This window comes from Pararge aegeria, chromosome 4 (genome assembly GCF_905163445.1).
Source record: "Pararge aegeria chromosome 4, ilParAegt1.1, whole genome shotgun sequence".
Taxonomy (NCBI): domain Eukaryota; kingdom Metazoa; phylum Arthropoda; class Insecta; order Lepidoptera; family Nymphalidae; genus Pararge; species Pararge aegeria.
In genome coordinates, this window is record NC_053183.1 from 11,011,289 (window position 1) to 11,033,225 (window position 21,937).

Genomic DNA, 21,937 nt, shown 5'->3' on the forward strand with positions numbered 1-21,937 from the left:
AAGATATCAAGGCAAAATAAAACTCTTTGAAAATAAATTGAGATATTATCGTGCTCTCGTAGGAAGCAACGGTATGCTTCAAGGGCGCAATCAAATGGAATCTTAACAAAAAGTAATTCTCCTAACCGCAACTAATGATGGAGTTAACATATAATGTAAAAACTTAATTCACTTGTTTACTTCGAAAATAGTCAATCCGTTGCAAAATAGCAATTTGCGCAGATCCAGACAATATCCACGGCGTCACTGAGATCAGTTTTTGTAGATTGCGCAGTCATACCGCTACCCTCACACAGACCACATTCAGTATTATTGACTATATAAATATTGACAATGACGCTAGTCAACAAGTACAAAAAAGTGTTAATTCTTGATCAATTAACTCTTAAAAATTAGTTGGTATTGATTTTTTTAAATGATCAAAAAAAAACAAAATTATTGTTTTCTACATTTCAAACAATTATAACAAACAAAATTTAAAACTGGGATAAACTTGTATCTCCTATTTTTTGATTTATTAACAAAAACTAAATTTTTTTTTACCTTAATTGCTAACATATATACTTTCGTAACATTTTTCTAGACAGCATTCCGAATCGAATGAGCTATATTTTTAGGAGCTTGATCAAGAAATAACACCTTTTTTTATTAATTTTTGATTAATATATTACAATAGTAGTAGTAGTATTTTAGTAGTATTATTTGGATACTAATGTAACGCTAATTTAACAAACAGATGTGTGGTTAAGCGACTTCCCTCAGTTTAATAGCGACATAGTTCAACAATTTAAATTGTTAGGTATAATCATTTATTTTACAATGCCTGTGAATGAGGTGTTAGTGTTATTTTTGGATTCGATGTAGGTATGCATATAAATATTTTTATGTTAGTAAGGATGGAATCCATACTTATACTAACAATGTGAAAGTGCGTCTATTTGTTTGTAGCTATGTTCGGTTCAACCGTTTTATCGATCTATGAAATTAGGCACACATGTGCAAGCTTGCATCCTTGAGATGGACGAAGATTTACATTTTCGGCAAATTGTTCTGATAAAAGCTATTTGCGGGATTCAAATAAATAGCATTTGTAACCTATATGCATGGCTTGACCGTTTAACTTATGTTAGTGAAATTTTCAGTAATTTGCATCCTGGAGATGGATAGGGGACATATTATCAATCATTTTAAGGTACTGAGTTACTGACATAAGTGGTATATTGAAATGAGTATCTCTCTACTTAGACGTCTTTGTTCATCGACAAAGGGAAAATATATTGTGAATATTTGTGTACATCAATGTAAAAAAATCAACCAGCACTGGAACAGCTTGGTAGGTCATAGTAACAGATGCCTCTTCCTTATGACCACCTATAGCAATTCAATAATCCTGTTCCTCGTTATAATATGACATAGGATAATAATGATATAGGATGTAGTGTTAAAATGCACATATAAGTATATGAGTTTTATTTATATCTACATTTTAACTAAGTCAATAAGCTTCAGGTATTTCCCCGATAACAATTGATAATTAAGTGGCAAAAAATACTGCTATTCGACCGTACAGCATATGCTGTACCTAATTGACGTCACCCATTGATTTGTTTGACGTATTAAAGTTGTTTTGATCAATATCTTATAGCAAAAAGCTTCGGATAACATTAAAAGAAGCTTCCCCTCAACAGTCAGCAGATTTAACAAAGAAAGAAATTAAACCATGCATTTATATTTACAATGAAATACAATAAATCGAATTATAAAGAAGCTGTTTATTACTTTATGATCGTCCTTTACGCGCGATCAAATTAAATCCCATGAAGAATCAGGACACTTTGCACAGCGTGTTCGCCAGCGAAAACTAAAGTCATCTAGACGTGGGTCTCATTGTGGGTCACGAGGGCGGACGGACTTATCCCTAGTGCAACAAACTCAGATCACGAAAAGTTGCCGTCGACGGCTCAGAAGTTGATCGACTTTAGGTTACGTTCCATTGAAGTCATCAAGAACTGTGTCTCAACTATTCTCAACTCTTCCACAACCTTCAAGCGCCACGCTCGTCATTCCCCCCTTTGACGCTGTTGTACCCCCATCTTAGTCAATATACAACAATAAGAACACAATTTAAAAAAAGTACAAGGCTAAAATGGTGAGGGTCAAAAATAGCTCATTTATTTCTCATTAACTCTTTGGCGGTATTCCACGAGCTATATCGTTGCGAGTTATTTGATAAAATACAAGACGTGTGCAGATTTACATCATTCAAGCGTTGTATACCCTTATTTTTATAAGGAGACGAAGCTGTTTAATATGTGCCTAAAATTACTGACATAGAATTACATGAGAGTTTAGTCTGAGAGAAATTTTGCGATACATGCTTTTTTGTACATTTTATGTTTTTAATGAGATCCAAATTGGTTCTATTTGGATTTTGACATTTTTTAAAACGTTTTTGACGTCAACCTTCCTGGAAAATGTTTTTTTTTTCGAGGGATAACTCGAAAAAATTACTTCGATAACTATCCGCCGCCTTATGGTCAAATTAGCTCTAGGTAATAGGTAAAAGGCATAATCCTCCTTCAGTTAAATATGCCCTTTAAAGATTTATTTCGTAATTATCTACAAATAATAATGTTTTTCTTTAACAGAGTAAAAGAATTGGCGATCGGTTTTTACGTGCCCTTAAATACAGTAAAAAGCGTTGACCGGAGAGGAAGGCCACTTTTGAGAGACAGTATCCGTAAACCGTTTAGAGGTCATGGCACTCGACTCGATGCATGATAATGTTGAATATTGAACCTTGAGTTTGTCTTTAGACTTCCGAGATATCTTCGGTCTTTTAAGAAATCATTTCGTAATTTTATATAGCTAAAGAGGTTCATTATAATGCAATTACATAACACCAAGTGTTTCCAACATTTTTTTCAGTTTTTGTTACTTAAACAACTAGCCAGATAAGATTATTAATTGGTTATCTGTGGCTACGATTTGTTGTTGAACAAAGGTTCGCATTAAGGTGGTAGAGTCACTTCACACAGACAGACTTGACGTTTTAAAAGTATACTAGGCCTACTTGAAATAAATTAATTTTGAATTAAACACGGAAAAAAATAATTGTCACAAAATAATAGCGTAAAGAATTAAATTTACATAGGTAACAAGAATAAAACATAAAATAAAAATAATCTTTCCTATACCACCTACCTCAACTTTTCCAAGGCTAGCACACAAAATAGAGTTTTTTCGTAGAAGAACTAGAGTAATCGACATAGCTCGACGAGTCGCGAAGTCGCGAAGTGGTAATGGGCGGGGCTATATGTTACAAACAGTACCATCTTATAATAAGATAGAATTATACCGTCTGGTTGTAATACCAGACAGAAAAGGTGTACACCTCGGCATATGCCATGCCATTATAAGTTCATGCATGACCCTGAATAAATAACACTTGCTTTTATTACATTCTTGTGACGTGAAAAATGAGAACTCTTACTTCATACGAAAGGTATGTATGTATACATGAAGGCGTAAAATGCATATTTTACTTAATTAGTTTTAGTTAAATCTAAAATGATTCAATGCCGATAAACGTACGCCTATGTTTATATTTATATTATATTATATATATTGATATTATGTACGATCAATATTTCTAATTAAGAAAACTATATTTATGAAAAACTATAGCTAAAGACATTCGTAAGCTTAAAGTTAAAGCTTCAAGGGTTCCAAACGCACTCTGGTTATTATATATCATAGCGGGGGTATTCTTTTGTTTTCACCTTTTCAGAGTCACCTCATGTATGTCATTGAGAATCAAGCTTAGGGCATGTTTGTGGAAAATTTTCACCGTTAAAGGCCACCCGGGGGCATTGGCCCGATGTGGTTTTGTTTTTTTGTTGTTCCTTACCCGAAGAGTGCCAACGGGACCATATTACAATGCGCCTGCTCTCTGGCTGTCCGTCTGTCCATCCTTCCGTTGGTCTGCTAGCTAACTGTATTTTTTTAAACCACAATGAGAAGAGAATTGAAATTTTTACAGAATGTTTATGTTATGTAACTTGGGTTTCATATAAAATGGGTCATTTATAGCGGCATCGCTTCCCATACAAGAAATAAAACGTATTTTTTGTTTTAATTCTCTATATTTCTCCATATTGAAACTTAATACAGAGCCCCTCGATTGCAAGAACAACTCGAACTAAGGCAGTTTCATTTTCTCTGATAACGATAACTGTACTTACTTATTTTATTAACAGGTCTATACCGATTCCGGAAGGCCTGGTTATGGACCCGATGTCGCCCACAGCGCTTGCAGTCCCCAACGAAATCATGGATCGCATTGGCAGTGGGCTGAATATACTCAGGGAACACGGCAAGAAAGTTCAAAAGGTAAACTTTTTTTTTTGTTTACCAGGTCAAATGTTTTCTACTGTTTCCGTACTTCGATACATCTTCCTCTTCGTCGTCATATCAACCAATTATAGACCCACTACAGGGCACGGTGGTCCTCCCACAATGAAAAGGGTTTAAGTCGTAGTCCACCACGCTAGCCCGGTGCGGGTTTGTAGTCTTCACACGCCTTTTAGAACATTCTGGAGATTTCAGGACTCCTCACGATATTTTCCTTCGCCGTTGAAGCAAGTGATTTTAAAATTTCTTAAAAAGTAAATAACTCAGTAAAGTAAGAAATTCGTGCTGGGATTCGAACTCGGCCCCGGGAAAGCTGAAGTCCTAACCACTGGACTAACACCACCTCCTTTGTATACGAAGACCTAAATAATACTCCCTAGTGTAAGTTTACTTGAATTTTCGCGAAAGTCATATATGATATGCAAATCAATAAAATGAATTTAAAAATTATAAAAGACCTTAGTCATTGGATCTCGAAAGGATTCCTTTCGATTAAAAAAGACATACATTTGGAGTATTCATATTTGGTACGACGGTGCTGCCACGAAATTTGGAAGGACCGATGACTATAGCGACGCGGGAAAAAAAAAGTAAGAAGGAGGAAAAAAAAGATGGTGCGGGAAGCGACATCGTTCGTTTGGGGTTATTTGGCGAGATTTTAAAAGAGAAAAAGGAAAAGCGAAAGGGTTATATTAGTAAAAGACTAAATATTTTATGAGTTTAAAGTGAACTTAAGTTTAATGTTAGCGTAATCGACAAAAATATATGTTGGTGTATGATTTTGTTATTTAGACTGGAGTATTTTTATACTAGTTTAGTCAAAACGTTATCAGCCATTTTGGCATATTGTGGTAATAACTGAATTTCGCATCAGATCTTTTATTTGTTATAAATTCAGAAATAAAATAGACACACATACGAGAGTTTTAAATTTTCAAAAGGACCAGTTTCGCACAAATAGTTTCATCGACTATCTGATATTATACATAATGAAGATCACCACAGACTAAGAGACACGCGGCTTTCGCATGCTCGAGCTTTACTGTTGTTATCTATTTCAAATTCAAATGTTCAAATTCTAAATTTCTTAATTCATGTAGGCCTATCACAGGCACTTATGAAGCATTTATACATGTATGTTTACATAATTGTAAGGGGATGGTGATAACTTCGTACACCGACTTAAACCTAAAGCTACGAGGGTTCCAAACGCGCCGTGGTCTCAGAAGAGCCCACAACAAACTTAGCCGGGTTATTTTTTTGGTTATCACCATCTCACAGTTTATTTATATTAAGCTATGAAGCTAGAGCAATTCACACCAAAACTTTTTTATCGTTCAAGTAATCCTTAACATTATAATAGGAAAAAGCTCGAAAAGCTCTCAGAGTGAAGTTGGCAGCAAACGCTAAAGACGAGAGCAGTATCTACCTAATTGTATCTATGTAACTATACACCATAGTAATGGCATGCCTTAGATAAGTGCTCTGGCATGCGAACAAACTTTTTTGAGACTATAAAAGAGCAAAATAAAAAATGTTGACATTGAATTACAGCGAGGAAATTTCCGCTAACAAAGTTAATAAATGATGCTTAAAATCACTAACGCACTCTACAATTACTTACTTACTAAGTAACAGGCATGCACGTTTTCTAGCGATGTTTTTCTTCACCTAAATTCGTCTACAAGTGATATTTTTTTTTAATTTAAAATGTATATAAAAATTTTCGGAACCGACTGGATTTGAACCTGCGACTGCTCTATCAAAATTGAAAAATTTGATAATTCACCTACAACTTATGATAAGCTGCTAAAGTACGAAAGTTTCATCTCGATTGGATCAGCGGTTTTTTGGCGAAATATGCACAAATAAATACCTATTATGGTGAAAAATACAATAGTAAAATCTTAATATTGCAATGTTAAAGTTATTGAGATTTAATTCGATATCTATGCTGGATATTTATTATTTACTTATTCATTGTATAAAATTATCTGACCTTTTGTATCAGAAGAATAAAATATTAATAATATAGGTAGGTTTAAAATTCTTATCGCCTCCCATTTGATACTTGTGGATATTTATAAGTTATTCACCTAATCATTCGCGAACGACCGGTCTACCTTCGCAGTTTTGGGTGATAAAATATGGTCTGATCTGGTTTTTTTTGCATACACATTATTAAAAGCGTTTTAGTTTAAACATAGACTCAAACCTTGTGGTGTTGTGCTCCGGTCAATGTGTGTCTAACACATTGTCTCATACGCATTCGATATTAGCGATTTGTTGTTAATTGCGGAACCGGTAGAAACAAACCACGAAAAATCATATTTCATTGGCAAGTGAGCTATTACACTCAGTGTTTTCCTCTAGTAGGCACTCAGTTCTGGCCGTGTCAAATCATTGTGAGATGTTTTCAAAGGTTACATGGTATACTAAGGGCCACAAATAAAGCTATATAAAAATCATTAAGTTATTCATCGGTTTTTACGGAAATACATTTGATAATTACAACCGCCGCGCCGCCGTGCACGAACCTCATTAAGTTGTTTATACGCATTGATGAAGGAAGTGGAGTAAAGTGCTCAATATAGTGTGTCTTAGTGCTATTAAAAATGTGTGATTCCACTTTTGGTACTGATATGCACGAAGATTTTGCAGCTATTCTCACTGTAAGTACATGACTTCTTCGACTAAATAAGTCGACTAGGTTTTGTAATCTACACCTGTGGAAAGATCTTGGAATAAGCAGAATCAATTTTCCAAAACCTGGATGTGTTCCATACCCGTCAAGAGAGCTAGCATGGGCAGGAGACAATTAAATCCCCGGGCAAAGGATAAAAATGTATCTTCTCCCACAACTTTATCAATTCTCAGAGCAATAGCGCAAAATTGGAAATAATATCCAAATAATAATTGTGCAATAATAAAAGGGGGTACACTCCTACTATTCCATGTTCCTGTGCTATAGCAGGTAGACAAAAAAAGGTTTAATTATATCAGGGGATATAATCGGGGGATATAATTTTTATCGCCGGCCCTTGCTAGCCCTGCTGAGGCCAGCTATGGAGTTAAAAAATATATAAATCGTCTCTGGACTGATCTGGTTCACGCCTCCAACTTTTCCGCAACAAATTTAAGCATTCTTTATTTTATCTCTGTATATCCATACTCTAATCAAAACGGAAATATATGAAACTGCCATACCCTTTTTATGAAAGCAGGCTTTTATGTTAAACCAAACCGTCACTTACTACTAAGCGGATTCGCAGTCTAGCGTAAAATCCTAATTAGCAAAGTTCAAAGTTTCTCAGATGTGAAATAAATCTAAACGAGGAAATTTTAACATCGCTTCTTAATTTGCCCCAGCCGGAAATTAAACCTAGCAAATGACCTTTCGCAAAAACCCCGTGGATAGGAAAGTAATAAATAAGAATTAAATCAGGGCTATCGATCGAAATGTAATCAGTCTATACGTACACTTGCTAGCTTGCCTTCGTGTATAAAAAACAGTAGCTTTTATATTATTTGGTACTGATCATTTAGAGATAGAATTATGAAGACGTTTTTAGATTTAAATAAAAATAACCACAGTCAACTTACAAGTCTTATCTATACTAACATAAGAAATTATTTGGAGAAATACTTATTCGAATTACAAAATTATTTTTGCGTTAGTTTATTTATGAAAGAAGGCTATATATTGAAGGCTTTATTGCTTTTCACCCTTCTTACAGGTATATTAAAGTTTGTATGAAGTCTGCCGTTTTTCAAGTTATATCGATGAAAATTATTAGTACCTATTTGGTTGACAATGAAAACAGTAAAGAAATATATAAAGTGATTACTTACTTACGCAAAAAGCACTTACACAAAAAGTGTACCTTATTACTATATTAATGCGAAATAGCTATTGGTCACCATTCGATCGTTGTCTTGTTAAATGAAAAGACAAACAATTCGTTCTCATGGTTGCTAATTGTATAAACACAGAAGTAGTAATAGTGCGATCTAAAATTATCAGGATATGGTTGAGACTGCTGATTTAACAAAAAAACAGCACAAAACATGAATATAGTTTGTAGACCAACCGCAGGCAGTCGACCTGCCTTGCCTACTTAAAGATTTTTTGTCTAGAAATATTCAGACAAGTATGATATAAATACAGGTATTATGGGTACACAATAATAGGTATTCCTTCATTATTCAGTTAAAATCGTTCGTTCAGACGTCATCCGGAGTAACTTAAAATCATTACAACAACACATTACATGACCTAAAATAATATAATAAGAATACATAAAAATATATAAAATATATTAATATGTATGACATATTTAAAAGTGCGTGTACCCTACCTAAAAATACATAAAAATTTATAAAAATATATAAATATACTATATTTATATAATAGGTATATAAATATATAATATTATATAAATATACTACGTTATGACCGTCTTAAAGTAAGTCTAAAAGATACTTACACTAGTTACATTTCGAAATCAATGCTAACTGTTTAACGAGTTGAGTTTGGTTTTATAGTAGAACGATGATAAGAACTACTAAGTTTAACCGTAGTCTTGCCGGATATAAATATGTTATGTGAACAATTGATGATGGAATAAATCAGATGACTTAACAACCTCCAAAATCACAGTCGCTGCCTACAATTTATATAATCTGATTACCACGGTACGCTAAGCTCATAATATTAATTTGAAAATGAGTTACCTATAGGTGTTCTTGATGGTATTTTTGATACCGATGCAAAAAATGATTGTTATTTTCCTTGAAGTTTTTATTTAACGATGCGTCCATTGCAATCCCAACTATCGTCTTAAAATGTTGCCATTTATATTGCTTTTTAACGAATTTTATCGAACGCCTTTATCTCAATCTCCAAGCTAAATTAAATTCACTTTTCTAAATGCAGTGCTATAATTTCCCAAAAAAAACAATGTACTGGTATACATACAAAGTACCATACTATTTAAAACGTACTGGTATACAGGGTTAAATAAAAATGCGAGAAAGCTCCTATAGTTCCCATCATTAAAACTGACAGCTTTTGTTTTACGACGTTTTAAAATTCAGTATTAATTTATCTCATAACAAAAAAAAAACGTGTTATTTCTGTATAGTGACATTACACTGTGAAACCAAATACATGTGATTCGACAACGAAGCGTTTTCGCACAACAGAGTCGCAGTTCGCGCGCTGTTGCGATGTTTCATTACAGAGTAGTAACCAACGACTTAAATATATTTATATAGATGGTAGAACAAGTATTAAATCAATTAAACTAGAATTTTGAATCGTCGTAGAACAATAATAGGTACGTACGTAGTTTTAATAATAGGAATTACAATTTGAGAGTTTTTGGTACTTTTTATTTCTGTCCCTGTCTATAGAGTAAATTTTGAGAATGGTTGACATCTTTAGATCTTATAGCGATTTTCGCTCACCACGGTTGCCACATGAGCTCGGCATGTCATACTTACTGCCATATCTATGACGCAGATTAAGATCAACACTTTAGGAGCACTATTATTCTTGTGTTTCTTTATTTTGTTTTGTTACAGTATCTTCTGAAGAATAGAAAGTTTGAAGTTGCCAAGAAATCATTGACGTCAATAGTGAACATTGTTTTGATTGAAGCCAAAGATTTGCCAGACGCCCCGGGAAATGGATCTAGTGGTCTATATTGCAAATTCAAGTAAGCGTTTATCGTATATTCAACTTCCTAAGATATTCCCTTCCAAGGAAGACAGCTTACTCTAAAGTAAAATGAATTTAAAAAATACTTTCAAACAAGCTCTTTATAATACCGATTCCCCTAATCAGTATCTACGAGACATAATGGATAATGGGTTTAACATTACTCCCATACCCCTAACAGATTAGCTCGTAAACAACTAACATAGTAGCATCACATCAACCCATTGCACAATGAGAAGGGGTTAAGGCACAATGAGGGGGGTTCACTACGCTGGCCCAGTGTGGATTGGTGGACTCCACACACCTTTTTGAACATAATGTTGAACTCTCAGGCAGTTTTCCTCAGGATGTTTTCTTTCACCGTTGAAGCAAGTGATATTTTAATTACTTAAAAGACAAATAACTTGGAAAAGTTAGAGTTACGTGCTGGGATTCGAACTCGGCCCCTGAAAGTGAAGTAGAACTCCTATCCAATGCGCTTTCGCCGCTTAGTTGCAAACATTGCAAGTTAAAAAAACGCTTGTAAAAGAGCAAAGATTGTCAATCCGACGCATTTTGTATTTAGGTAAACGATAAAATATGTGTACCTACTGTTATCTGCGCCATTTCTTGATTGATTATTTTTTTCGACCTGGAATATCCCACTATAGTTGATCCCACTATATAAATATAAATATATATATATATATATATATATATATATTTTAATTCGTTTAAGTAGTAAATTGTATCCATGACTATACAATATGTGGACAAATTATTACAGTAGCGTAGAATGAGATCTATCTAGCACAGCAAAAATTTTGTACGGTTGTGTCAAATTAAAAGCTTTAAAATGTTCTTTGCTAATATAAACTCTCAAAGAAAGAACCTCACCGAATTAAAAAAATCGCTTTTAAACTTAATATTTTTAAAAATAATTCGTATTTTTCCGTGACTGAATACATACAATTCAGCATTGCAATGAAGCTTTTTTTACCTCATGATAAATTGTAAATACTTAATAATTACGTGCATACTTTTTATAGGTGCGAGGCTCCTCGGGTTTTGAACTCGCCGTCTCTGAGGCAAAAAAAAACTCGCGCTATTGTAACCAAATAGATAGAGTAAAGAGACGACTGACTATTTTTTTGTATAAAAAGAACAGCTCTAAAGCAATTAAAGTTGGAAATAAATAAATATGCGGATGTGATTTTTATATTAATTAACTTATGACAAGCCTCATCAACAGATCATAATTTAAATTAATTTGTTACAAATTAAGAAAATAAAGCTATATCATCAGTTCACAGTTGTTTTTGACAAACTAGCTAGCAAAAATATTAAATTTACCATCATCAACGCTTGATTACCTTGTCTACATAATATACCTATTTAATATAATAAAAACAACGGCTTAAACCCAGTTCATTGCTGGAGGAGACCCTGCCTTGTAGTGGGCCGAAAATGGGATGATATGATGATGATATTATATTATATATACTATACTATAGTAATATTTATTTAGGACCACAACGTTAACACGTACGAGTATATATGTATGACAGTACGGTTTGTATATGGTACAAATACAAATATTTTGATTACAAGTTGTCTTTGGCAGAAGACTTCTTCTACTTTTCATATTAGCCAGACTGCCTTCATTAACATGTTCTCCAGGGTGAATTCGTATCCCTCGACACGCTTGCGACTAGCGTAAAGCTCGCGATCACTGCAGTCAAACGTCACTTTTCCGTACAATAATTATACCAAAGTGACGTTTGAAACCAGTCAACACAGCAGCAGACAACAATTGAGCGTTTGTTTGTTTGAATACTTTATTGTACACACACATTTTCTACAAAGTAAACACATATAATAGAAAGTAAACACATATAATACAGAATAGAAACTGGCGCTTGCAAAGGTGGTATTATCGCTAAAGCGGATGTCTTCCAGACAACCTTTGACGTTAAGAAAGACGAAAGCGTATGAGTTTAATAGAAGAACTAAGGTCGTTTATATTTTGTATAAATATTGTATGGAAAGGTGAGCTTTGACAGCAGTGATCGCGAGTCGCGAGCCTTTCGAAATATGCATACTCACCCTGCCGGTGTTTTGAGTGATAACGGATTAACCGAAATGCCCCCGTCATAATGATTTCTAGCTTGCATTACCTACACCTGCTAAGGCCATGAAAAAAACTAAGTTCTTCTATTAAACTCATACGCTTTTGTCTTTCCTAACGTCAAAGGTTGTCTGGAAGACATCGCTTTAGCGATAAGACCGCCATAGGCATTATCTATAGAAAACCCTATTATTCTTAAAACATAAAGGCAAACACCGATATTTATTTATTCCTTGTGTTTAATTTTTAAGGTTAGGTGGAGAATCCCACAAATCAAAACAGGTTCACAAGACAAAACCGATATGGCGTGAGAGGTTTAATTTATATCTTTACGATGACAACTCTCTAGAGGTCAACGTATGGCACAAAACGAAGCAGAAAAATTTTATGGGAAGGTAAGCTAAAAGATTTAAAAATATTGTAAATAATGCAAATGTAAATATTGTTATGTTAACATTTGCATTATTATACTAAGTATTACTTATATATTTAGCAAAGATCATATTTTTCTGACCTTTACATTATATTACCTTATTATAATATACTAGAGGGTGCCAGCTACTCCGTCTGCAGTGCCCATCTCCATTAAGATAACTGCTGGCAAAGCAAATGAAAGTCAAAATAATTTACAAATGACATGCATTATTTTCTACATTTTGGAGTGGAATTTTTAAAAAGTGTGAAACACGTGTTTCTTATTTTTATCAAATGCCCAAATAACAAGTTACATGAAAATAACTTAAAGACAAGCTTTCATACAAACTTTCTTCTCTTGTGGTATACAACAAAAAGAAATGTATTCTTACACTAATAATTCGTACCTACACCTTTAGAATGCTCCAAGAATATTATTTCGAAATTTCTATAAGTTAAATTAGCCGCTTGCGCTGTAGGCTGCCCGTACACAGTCAATATTATTGACGATACAGATACAGACAATATTTTTTTACCAACACTGCAATTTTCTAAACAGGCAATAATATTTACAATATGCAGAGTATTGTCAATAATGTTGACGTGTGCGGGCAACCAATCAGAAATCTTGAATTATAAGCTAAGAGACGCTGAGTTAAAGGTACATTTTGAAAATTTTCTATTTCTGAATTTCATCTAGTTTGGTATGTTAGGAAGCTTCCAGTTCTGTGTTCCAGTTCTGGTCTGGCCGTGGCTACTTTACCGAAAGAGGAGAGCCGCCAAGTGATGTGTTTATACTGATTGAGTATAAGTTTCATAGAAATAGTAACCTGTTAGCTCGCAAGATCTTAGACTAGGTGAAATTACAGTCAAGAGCTAATTTATAGTAAAAAATGAAGGGTTTTCCAATGGTCTGTCTTCAAACACGTCGAGCACTCAACCAATCCATTCTTTGTCATAAATTTCCGGAAAACGTCGTAGATAGGTACCTATCTCTACATTAGGTACGTATATTGTTTCCACGTGTAGTTTGAAATGATTATGCTTAGATTAAACGTAAGTTATTATAATGGTGCCATTTAAGGGTCTCTGAAGTCATAATTAATGTCATCAGAAATACGATATTTCGTGACAATGACGTACATATGGTATTACCATAAACAAGTATGTGAGTATTACTTACGCATATCTTGTCTTAATTATCATAAATGGTGCGGATACGGACATCAGCTAGTTATCTCAAGAGGATATGTTTGTTATTTTTTCTTCAGTAGTGACGTTATTTTATTTCCATGTAATTAAGTCAAACAGGCTTTATATTATTACGGTTTTAATCAAATTTTAAGGCTCTATGTTCTACTAGCTTATGAGACGTTGTTATTATGGGAATAAAAAGAGTTTGAATAATGGTGTGTTCAGAAATATTATAGTAATTACCCACAGAATATAGACCACAAACCTTAATTCATAACATAATAAATATGATTTTAAATCTTTGTAATTGTTTATGCAGAAGGTTAGGCGAATAGTTGCTTGAATGAATTCGATCACACTGGCCGGATAGCAGGAATCCCAACCTGTGTTACCTACGAGTAGGTACCACAGTCGAACTGAATATTACTGATTTATAATGAATCGTATTGATATTTATATTAGCTACATCATTCAAATAATTACAATCATCGCCCGTAACGATCTTTATTTCATCTACATTACGATTCATATTCCTGCCAAAAAAGAAATTGCTAGTCTCTCGGAGCTCTATGATGATATATAAATGGCGCAAAAAGATACTCCTAGGCCCAAAAACTATACGTCAATCCGTTTCATTCATTCATCCACACATTTAAATTATTAGTAAGAAACTAAGACTTGTTTTCAGGTGCATTATCGACCTGTCTCAGCTCGAGAAGGAAAAGACGCACGATCTATGGCAAGAGTTGGAATGCGGTTTCGGTTCAGTTCATCTGCTGATCACTCTTAGTGGATCGGAGAGGTGCATGGTCGCCGACAACGTGCTCACACTCACTGCAAATGGTACACATCATGAACCACCTACGGAAGAAAAGTTTGTGAGTATACAGCATTATAATTATCAATTGTCTATATCAGTCCACTGCTGGACTAAAAACCTCTTCCGACGGGAGGGTTTGCCCATAATCATCACGCTGAGCATACGGGTTGCTGGTGTTGCACAGTAGATGGTAGTAGTAGCACAGAGCACGCTGATGCCCTTTCTCTGTCAAATATCCACAGTTAGAGGTGTCGGTCCGACATGGACCGGAGATCAGAGTATTGATAGTCAGAGTATCTACTCGACATCGTACCGGAGCACTAAAGCGCTTAGAGGCACGTCTTTCTCGGTCGGGTGGTAACCTCCTTAAGCCTCCCAATAGACCTATCTCCTTTATATACTTAAGTCTATTTATATTTGAGTTCTGTAATCCGATCTTTTACAACTTTCCGTGGGTGCAATGTGGTTTGGAGTTTACTACAAACATGTAGTTGTACATTGTCAATCTCAATTAAGTGAATCTTTATTTCTTATGTGTTCCTATGCTTAAAAACACATTGTTTCTCGCTAAGATTAAAGGTCAACATAAAAATATACCATGTGATTGAAGTATCTTAACTTAAGATCATACGTTAAGTTGAAATGACGCACGTACCTACCTCCTCATAATAAATTAACAAGTTGTGATTGAAAAACAAAGTCATCTCTAGTGTTTACGTAGTCTTGAAACGTTCTTTTTATTATTATTTATTTAAAATACAGACACAATATTGTCTACGTTTGGTTAAAATAACATCGACTCGGTTGGCCAAGGCTTAAATCTTTTCTAGCAACGACCACCCATAAGGTCATAAGGTCATACTCGCGTATTTTTATTGAAATTTTTATTAAGTAGGTACATCATATGATAAACGGATGAATGGAATATTTTCAACAACCAGGTACTTTTAATTTTCAGTATAATTGCAAAAATCCAGCTTATCTTAGGTGAGAAGGTTTTTGCATGATTGATTGTCATGAAACATAAGACCGATCTATAGTTGTCCATTTTTGTAACATTGAACATATGTTATATTATGCGTGGAATCATGACGAATTCATATTCATCAAATTCATTTTGACTTGTGGCATTCGTAAAATGCTGACATTGCCTTTATCTAAATAAAGCTATATCTTTTCGAATTTTGGTACGTAACGAAATAACACACTAGTAATATCCAAGAGGACAGTCATAGTCATAGTCAAAAACTTATTTTCATCAAAATTTTCCAGCAATGGTACCGATTTGACAATTGGGGAGAAGTTGGCCAGTTAACCATCACTGTACATGGCGCTAAAGGGCTGACCGCGCTAAATATTAGTGGTAATGTCAACGCCTACTGCGTGCTAGAATTGGACAACTCAAGGATCCAAACCCATACTGTTCGAGGAAACTCGGAACATAATTGGAATAAGAACTTCAACTTGTGAGTAATTCCAACTATTTAACAGCTAACCTTTTTTGATACTACACGTAAAAAAAACAAATATGCAGATACACGTATTTTGAAGTTACACGATCTTTAATTCCGTTTGTCTTTATTTTTGTTGTACAAACTGCAACCTGTTTTTTATTTATTTGTATTTTTTATAATTGTCAAAACTTGGTAAAATCTTTCACAATTATTAGGATCAAATAATTATATAGAGCTGGTACCCAGTTGTTTATTAAGTTATGTTTATGTGAAGTCCTTTGTGTGAATATAACAGCAGGTTAGGCATGATAATTACTTTGAATTATATTTCAGTTCTGTAAATGACATCACATCAGCGTTAGACATCACGTTATACGATGAATCAATAATACAGTCAATGAAAGGCGAAACAATAGGAAAAGTTTCGATACCTTTGTTAAGGATAAAGAACAATGAAAAACGTTGGTATGCACTCAAAGACAGATCGAAAAAAAACAGTGCCAGAGGAAACTGTCCGAGGATACTTCTGGAAATGTCACTTGTTTGGAATCCGGTAAGGCTACTTTTAAAACAGTTTTTTTTAATGACTTGTAATATGCAAATGCAGTTTGAGTAGTTACGTCTTTTTTGCAATTGACAGTCCTGTATCAAACTACCATCCAACTACACATTTCGTTTGATTTTTAAACGTTAGGTTAAAACTGTTCCATCTAAACAGTTACTAAACCTAACTTAAAGTTTTCTCATGGATGATAAGTCTGCACTTGATAAAAATCATGCCTGATGGAAAGCATAATAATCATAGGTATAGTGAAAACTTTATCATAGGTAAATATGCATAAAGTTCTCTTTAAAGATATATTTTGTTTTTACAGGTTAAGGCGTCAATGCGCGTATTAAGTCCGAAAGAAACAAAATACATTCAAAAGCCAGCTAAATTTGACATACCTCTTATTTATAGTAATTTAATATTTGTCAAAAACATATTCAAAGTTTTCCAAATTGGAAATGAACACTTGAAGTAAGTTGAAATTCATTATTCTATTGTTAGTAAGTCATACAACGTATTTATGAATATTTATATGTACCGTTCTATATTTCACAAAGATTATTGAACTTACATAATAATTATTGTGTTAGATTAACAATGAAGCCAAGTAAATAGAATTAATCGTTTGGTTTTAAACAATTTTAAAGTGAAATGGAGTATATTAAATCGACTAAATCGGAGTTTGGGTGATTTGGCAAATGGAAGCTGATTCATTTTAAATTTTGACAATTTATAATTCATTTATTTTCAATCTGAAGGTTACTAAAAATAAGCACTCTGACTTCGTTGAACTCTTTTTCAAATAAGACTTCTGAGGTCACTTTCTTCAAAAATATTTTGCGTTTCAAACTAAAATCAATAATTAAATTAAACTTGTTTTAAATAATGACATATTTAAAATATTTTAATAATCTCATTTCAATATTTTAATAATCACTGTTCAAACGTTTGTACTTTTGTAATCGAATAATCATAGTCAAGAACATAAATGGACTTCGTAATTATAGGTACGTTATGAAATAACGATGTTTATTTTATAGGAACTCGTAAATTTTATTACTCGCAACGATTTATTTTACATTAATAGAGATAAAAGCGGATATCTAAGTAGAAAAAATTAATCATGATACAAAATACCTTACATTATTTTGAGTAATGTAATTTTTAGCAGTTCCTTTTTTGTGATTTTCAAATTGTATGTGTTTTGATTAGATTATCAATTTACGAGTGTTTTTTTAGGCGTGTTTTTGAATGGGAAAATCAAGAAAAATCAATCTGCGCATTACTCGGATGGCTGATATTTTGGTACTTCTTCAGAATGTGGATGACGCCTATTTTGTTAACCTTGCCTTTTGCCCACTACTGGCTTACACAAAGAAGTAAGTGCCCTTGCTTTCGGAAACTGTGAGTCATTCAAAATTATGTTTATATGACGGAATATATAACGTTAAGTTATGAACCTTAATGCTATTTTAATAAGGAAGCTTGACACCGTGAAATTTTATTGGCAAAATTAAAAAACCTTAATTTAATTTCAGACAATAATGTTCCCGTCCCGTTATACCAAATAGCTGACGAAGAATATCAAGAGGAAGAACCGGAAACTAAGGTAATATTATAACTACTTTACCTACAAAGATAGAAAAAAAAAAAATATCCCAACAAGCGGAGATGGGCATAGATTTAAAGTCTGAAAAACAAATGTTTGTTTTAAAATTTACCGGAAATCCACTAAGGGTTACGTTTCCGGGGGTTTTATAAATATTATGTTACCTACTTCTTTCATAGCTTAGATCGTGGCGAAATTTTCTGTAGAGATCATATTTATCCAATTATATATTAGGGAGGATAGGATTCATTCTAGAGCAAAATAAATCGTTTGTTTTTTAATTTACAGAAAAAAACCTGGATAGAAATAAACAGCACGTACTTAAAGATTCAATCGATTTACTTTTACATTCGTATTATGCTTATAAAACTATAGTTTTTATATACATTATGAGACATACGAAAAGACGTCTTATTATTTTAGGAATAAGTAATTTTTTTATCCGCTTATTTTGATTAAGCAAATCCTTGATATTTACTTACTTAATTATTTCCGTCATAGCCAAAACCTACCTAGCTAGTTATAAAATAACTCAAACTTGAACTGAGTATACACATATGTTTCCATATTCACAATTTCTAAAGATCCAGTACCATTTAAAACAATAAACGGACATCTTCCTTCAATTCTATAAATACCATTTTATAAATACAAAATGTGCCAGTGAATGAATGAATAAAAAATGTGTTGCTTATAATTCTATATCTTTAATAAATCACAGTCCATATCATATTAATTACCAGCTTAAACTATTTTATAAACCGGTTATAATTTTTTGCTGGCGCTTTTAAAAGGCACGGAAATATCGCAGATCATTCAACATGATGACTTTTTTCTTCTTGACATATCGTAATGCAGGTACTTATGTTTAAAACAATAATTAAGGATGAAAGTTTTGTGAAGGCGAAAAAATTTTTTTCTGTCAGTTCACCATCATCACCGTATTCTCTTTACTATTTTATTAAAATTGGAGGGTCAGCTTTGGCGGACGCCGCTGGCATATATGACTCTAAACGAGCCATCTAAATACGCCCTATGCTCTTGTTCCGTTGGTTTCACCGGATGAGTCATAATTTGTCCATGTTCCATTATAATGAATTACGTAGGAGGAGGCAAATATTAATTTTATGAGACCTGGGTCTGTGAATAATCTCAATTAAAAATTCATCTGTTTCAGGCGTCACTCATACAAATTGCAAATAACATATAAACATTTATATTCTATATCAATTCAATAGAAATAAGAGCTTACAAGTTTGCGCAACGAAAATCTCTAATCAGGTGTTGGTGTGACATCGTACCGGAAAACAATATGGCGATATGGCTTCACTGGTTTGGGTAGTTAGGAATCGTACGACTCACCCTCGCCTAGAATCGAACACAGAACCTGTCTTTCACAGCCGCTGTGGCTGAGAAATCTTCAAAAAATTTAAGTAGTAATGAAGCGAAGACTAGTAAAGTTCTGCAAATAACAATGAGTATTTCCAAATACGCCTGATATTAAAATTAAGGTCAGCAGGTGTTATCAAAAGACACTTTTAAATCAATTATAATGCCGTTATGATTTATCATATACGAAAAAAGTACTAACCATTAGAGTTCTGTGAGGTTCCTTTTACATTTGTTCATAATAAATAAAAATGTACTGAATGACCTCAGCCTAGCATTAGCCGAACATCGTGGGTACGACGAACTAGGTAATTAATGTGTTATTAAGACTTGATTATGCTTACTAAACAAATCCTAACATTGAATATTTCAAAGAAACAAATTTAGTTATTAATAAAATAACTGTTTAAACACAACTAACTTACTGGTTATTGCAGTTTAATAGACAAGAACAAAGATAAATTAAATTAACGTATACGGATTTGAATCATGTTTAAGGAATTTAGTGAACTTGCGGCGTAAATAATAAAGCAGAAGAGTTTGTTTTTTTTTGCGTTTGCGGTTAATCTCTGAAACTATGAGTTATATTTGCTTTTTTATTGCTTTTGGTAGCCCAATTAAAAGCCGAAGTATATTATTGTGTAGAATAGCGAATAAAGAAAAACCTAATAAGTGGTTCTAAGCGCATTAAGTCCTGGGGACTAGGTATATTTAGGCGTCCCCGTATGTTTAGGTTCATTAAAAATCTTTCAGGTACAATTTAGATAACAATGCGTATTGCTGAATGCCTGCTTTCCCAGGATAGACTACTGTCTATTGTATATTTCCATGCTATCGTTGTTCCCCAATCAATAAAGTTTTTTTTGGGAGATGTGTTCCATTAAATTAAGGTGAAGTTAGGTCTACAGATATTTTGAAGTTCTTATTTTGGAAATCTAGTGTAGTTTTTAAAAAGGACTTTTTCAATTAATTGTATCTCTAAAGACTACTGATTTGTTTTGGTGTAGCTCTTAGATTTCCTAAAACTCGCGTTCCAATTAAATACCCTTGACTATGGGAGATAAATTTAAAGATGTTATGATGATGTCAGTCTGAGACAATATACATTAAAATTTACTGTATGTTCACAAATATATATCTACATTTAAAAGAAATGTGACTGCAGTAATTTGAACATTAGAGGCAAAAATACAAATTTTATAATAGACTACCAGTTTAAATATTGGAGATGTCTCTTAAAAACTTTAAAGTTTGGATTAAACGTAAGCTTATAGAAAAGTCCTATTATAGTATTAAGGACTACATCAACGAAAAAAGCTTGGGTGTAAATTATTACTCTAACCGGGTTGCTTCTTAAAAAGTTTTAAATGACAATGTGAGATGGCGATAAAAAAAAACAACCGTGGTTCAGTCTGTTGTGAGCTTCGTCTTAGACCAGGGTGAGCTTGGAACCCTCGTAGCTTTAGTTTTAAGTTGAAAATTTAGTAATCGCCATCAACTTACTTCAATTTAATTTTTACATGTATTGTACCTATCAAAAGTGCCATCTATGTGCCTATTCGAGTAAAGAAATATTTGATTTTTAGTTTATAAAACTATTTTAAGAATTGGTCCTGGTCCTGGTCCTGCGATGTACTGCATTACTGTATGCCACATTTATTTCTACCGGCGATTTAATACAATTTTAGAACACAAAAGTAGTCCCTCGCGGACTTTTTTGTAGGTAATAATGAGTAATTTAATTATGTAATACATACTTTTTATGTATCATCAATAGTTTTACTTTATTGCAATTTTCGTAAGGATCTCCAATTTATTTGAAAATATATTATAGCCTATGTTGCTTCGTAGTAGTTTACCTTTCTTTTGGCGAAGAAGTGGTAAAAATCAGTCCAGTACATTCGGATTTAAAAACAAACCAACAAAAAATCTTTCCTCTTTATAATTTTAGTACAGACTCATGTCTCGGCTTACATCGGAGATGACGCGAGTTAATGTATAAATTAATAATATAATTATTGTTTTTATTAAAGGACGACAAGACGATCAAAACACGGATCAGTGAACTACAAGATCTCACTTTAACAATCAAGAATGCTATCGACTATTTAGTTTCGCTTCTTGAAAGGATAAAGAAGTAAGTCGAAATCATTTTACCTTGAAACTTACTCTAAACACATACTTAATCGAAATCCAACAAAAATTTATTAATTCTAATGTTATGTTCTTTTAGTCTGAATTTATTTTTTAAGATGTTAAATACTA

At 33.2% G+C, this 21,937-nt stretch overlaps 1 protein-coding gene across 2 annotated transcripts in view; it reads left to right on the top strand.

The window, feature by feature from the left end:
* The window catches only part of LOC120637611 (multiple C2 and transmembrane domain-containing protein-like), a 59,581-nt gene that overhangs the window by 34,475 nt on the left and 3,169 nt on the right, over nt 1-21,937 (top strand). For both annotated transcript variants that reach the window (XM_039909493.1, XM_039909494.1), the window contains exons 2-11: nt 4,260-4,392; nt 10,000-10,133; nt 12,494-12,637; nt 14,539-14,728; nt 15,943-16,136; nt 16,458-16,677; nt 17,000-17,145; nt 17,914-18,053; nt 18,213-18,283; nt 21,706-21,809. In XM_039909493.1, the coding sequence (XP_039765427.1) occupies nt 4,260-4,392; nt 10,000-10,133; nt 12,494-12,637; nt 14,539-14,728; nt 15,943-16,136; nt 16,458-16,677; nt 17,000-17,145; nt 17,914-18,053; nt 18,213-18,283; nt 21,706-21,809 (1,476 nt within the window). The remainder of the gene's footprint in view (nt 1-4,259; nt 4,393-9,999; nt 10,134-12,493; nt 12,638-14,538; nt 14,729-15,942; nt 16,137-16,457; nt 16,678-16,999; nt 17,146-17,913; nt 18,054-18,212; nt 18,284-21,705; nt 21,810-21,937) is intronic.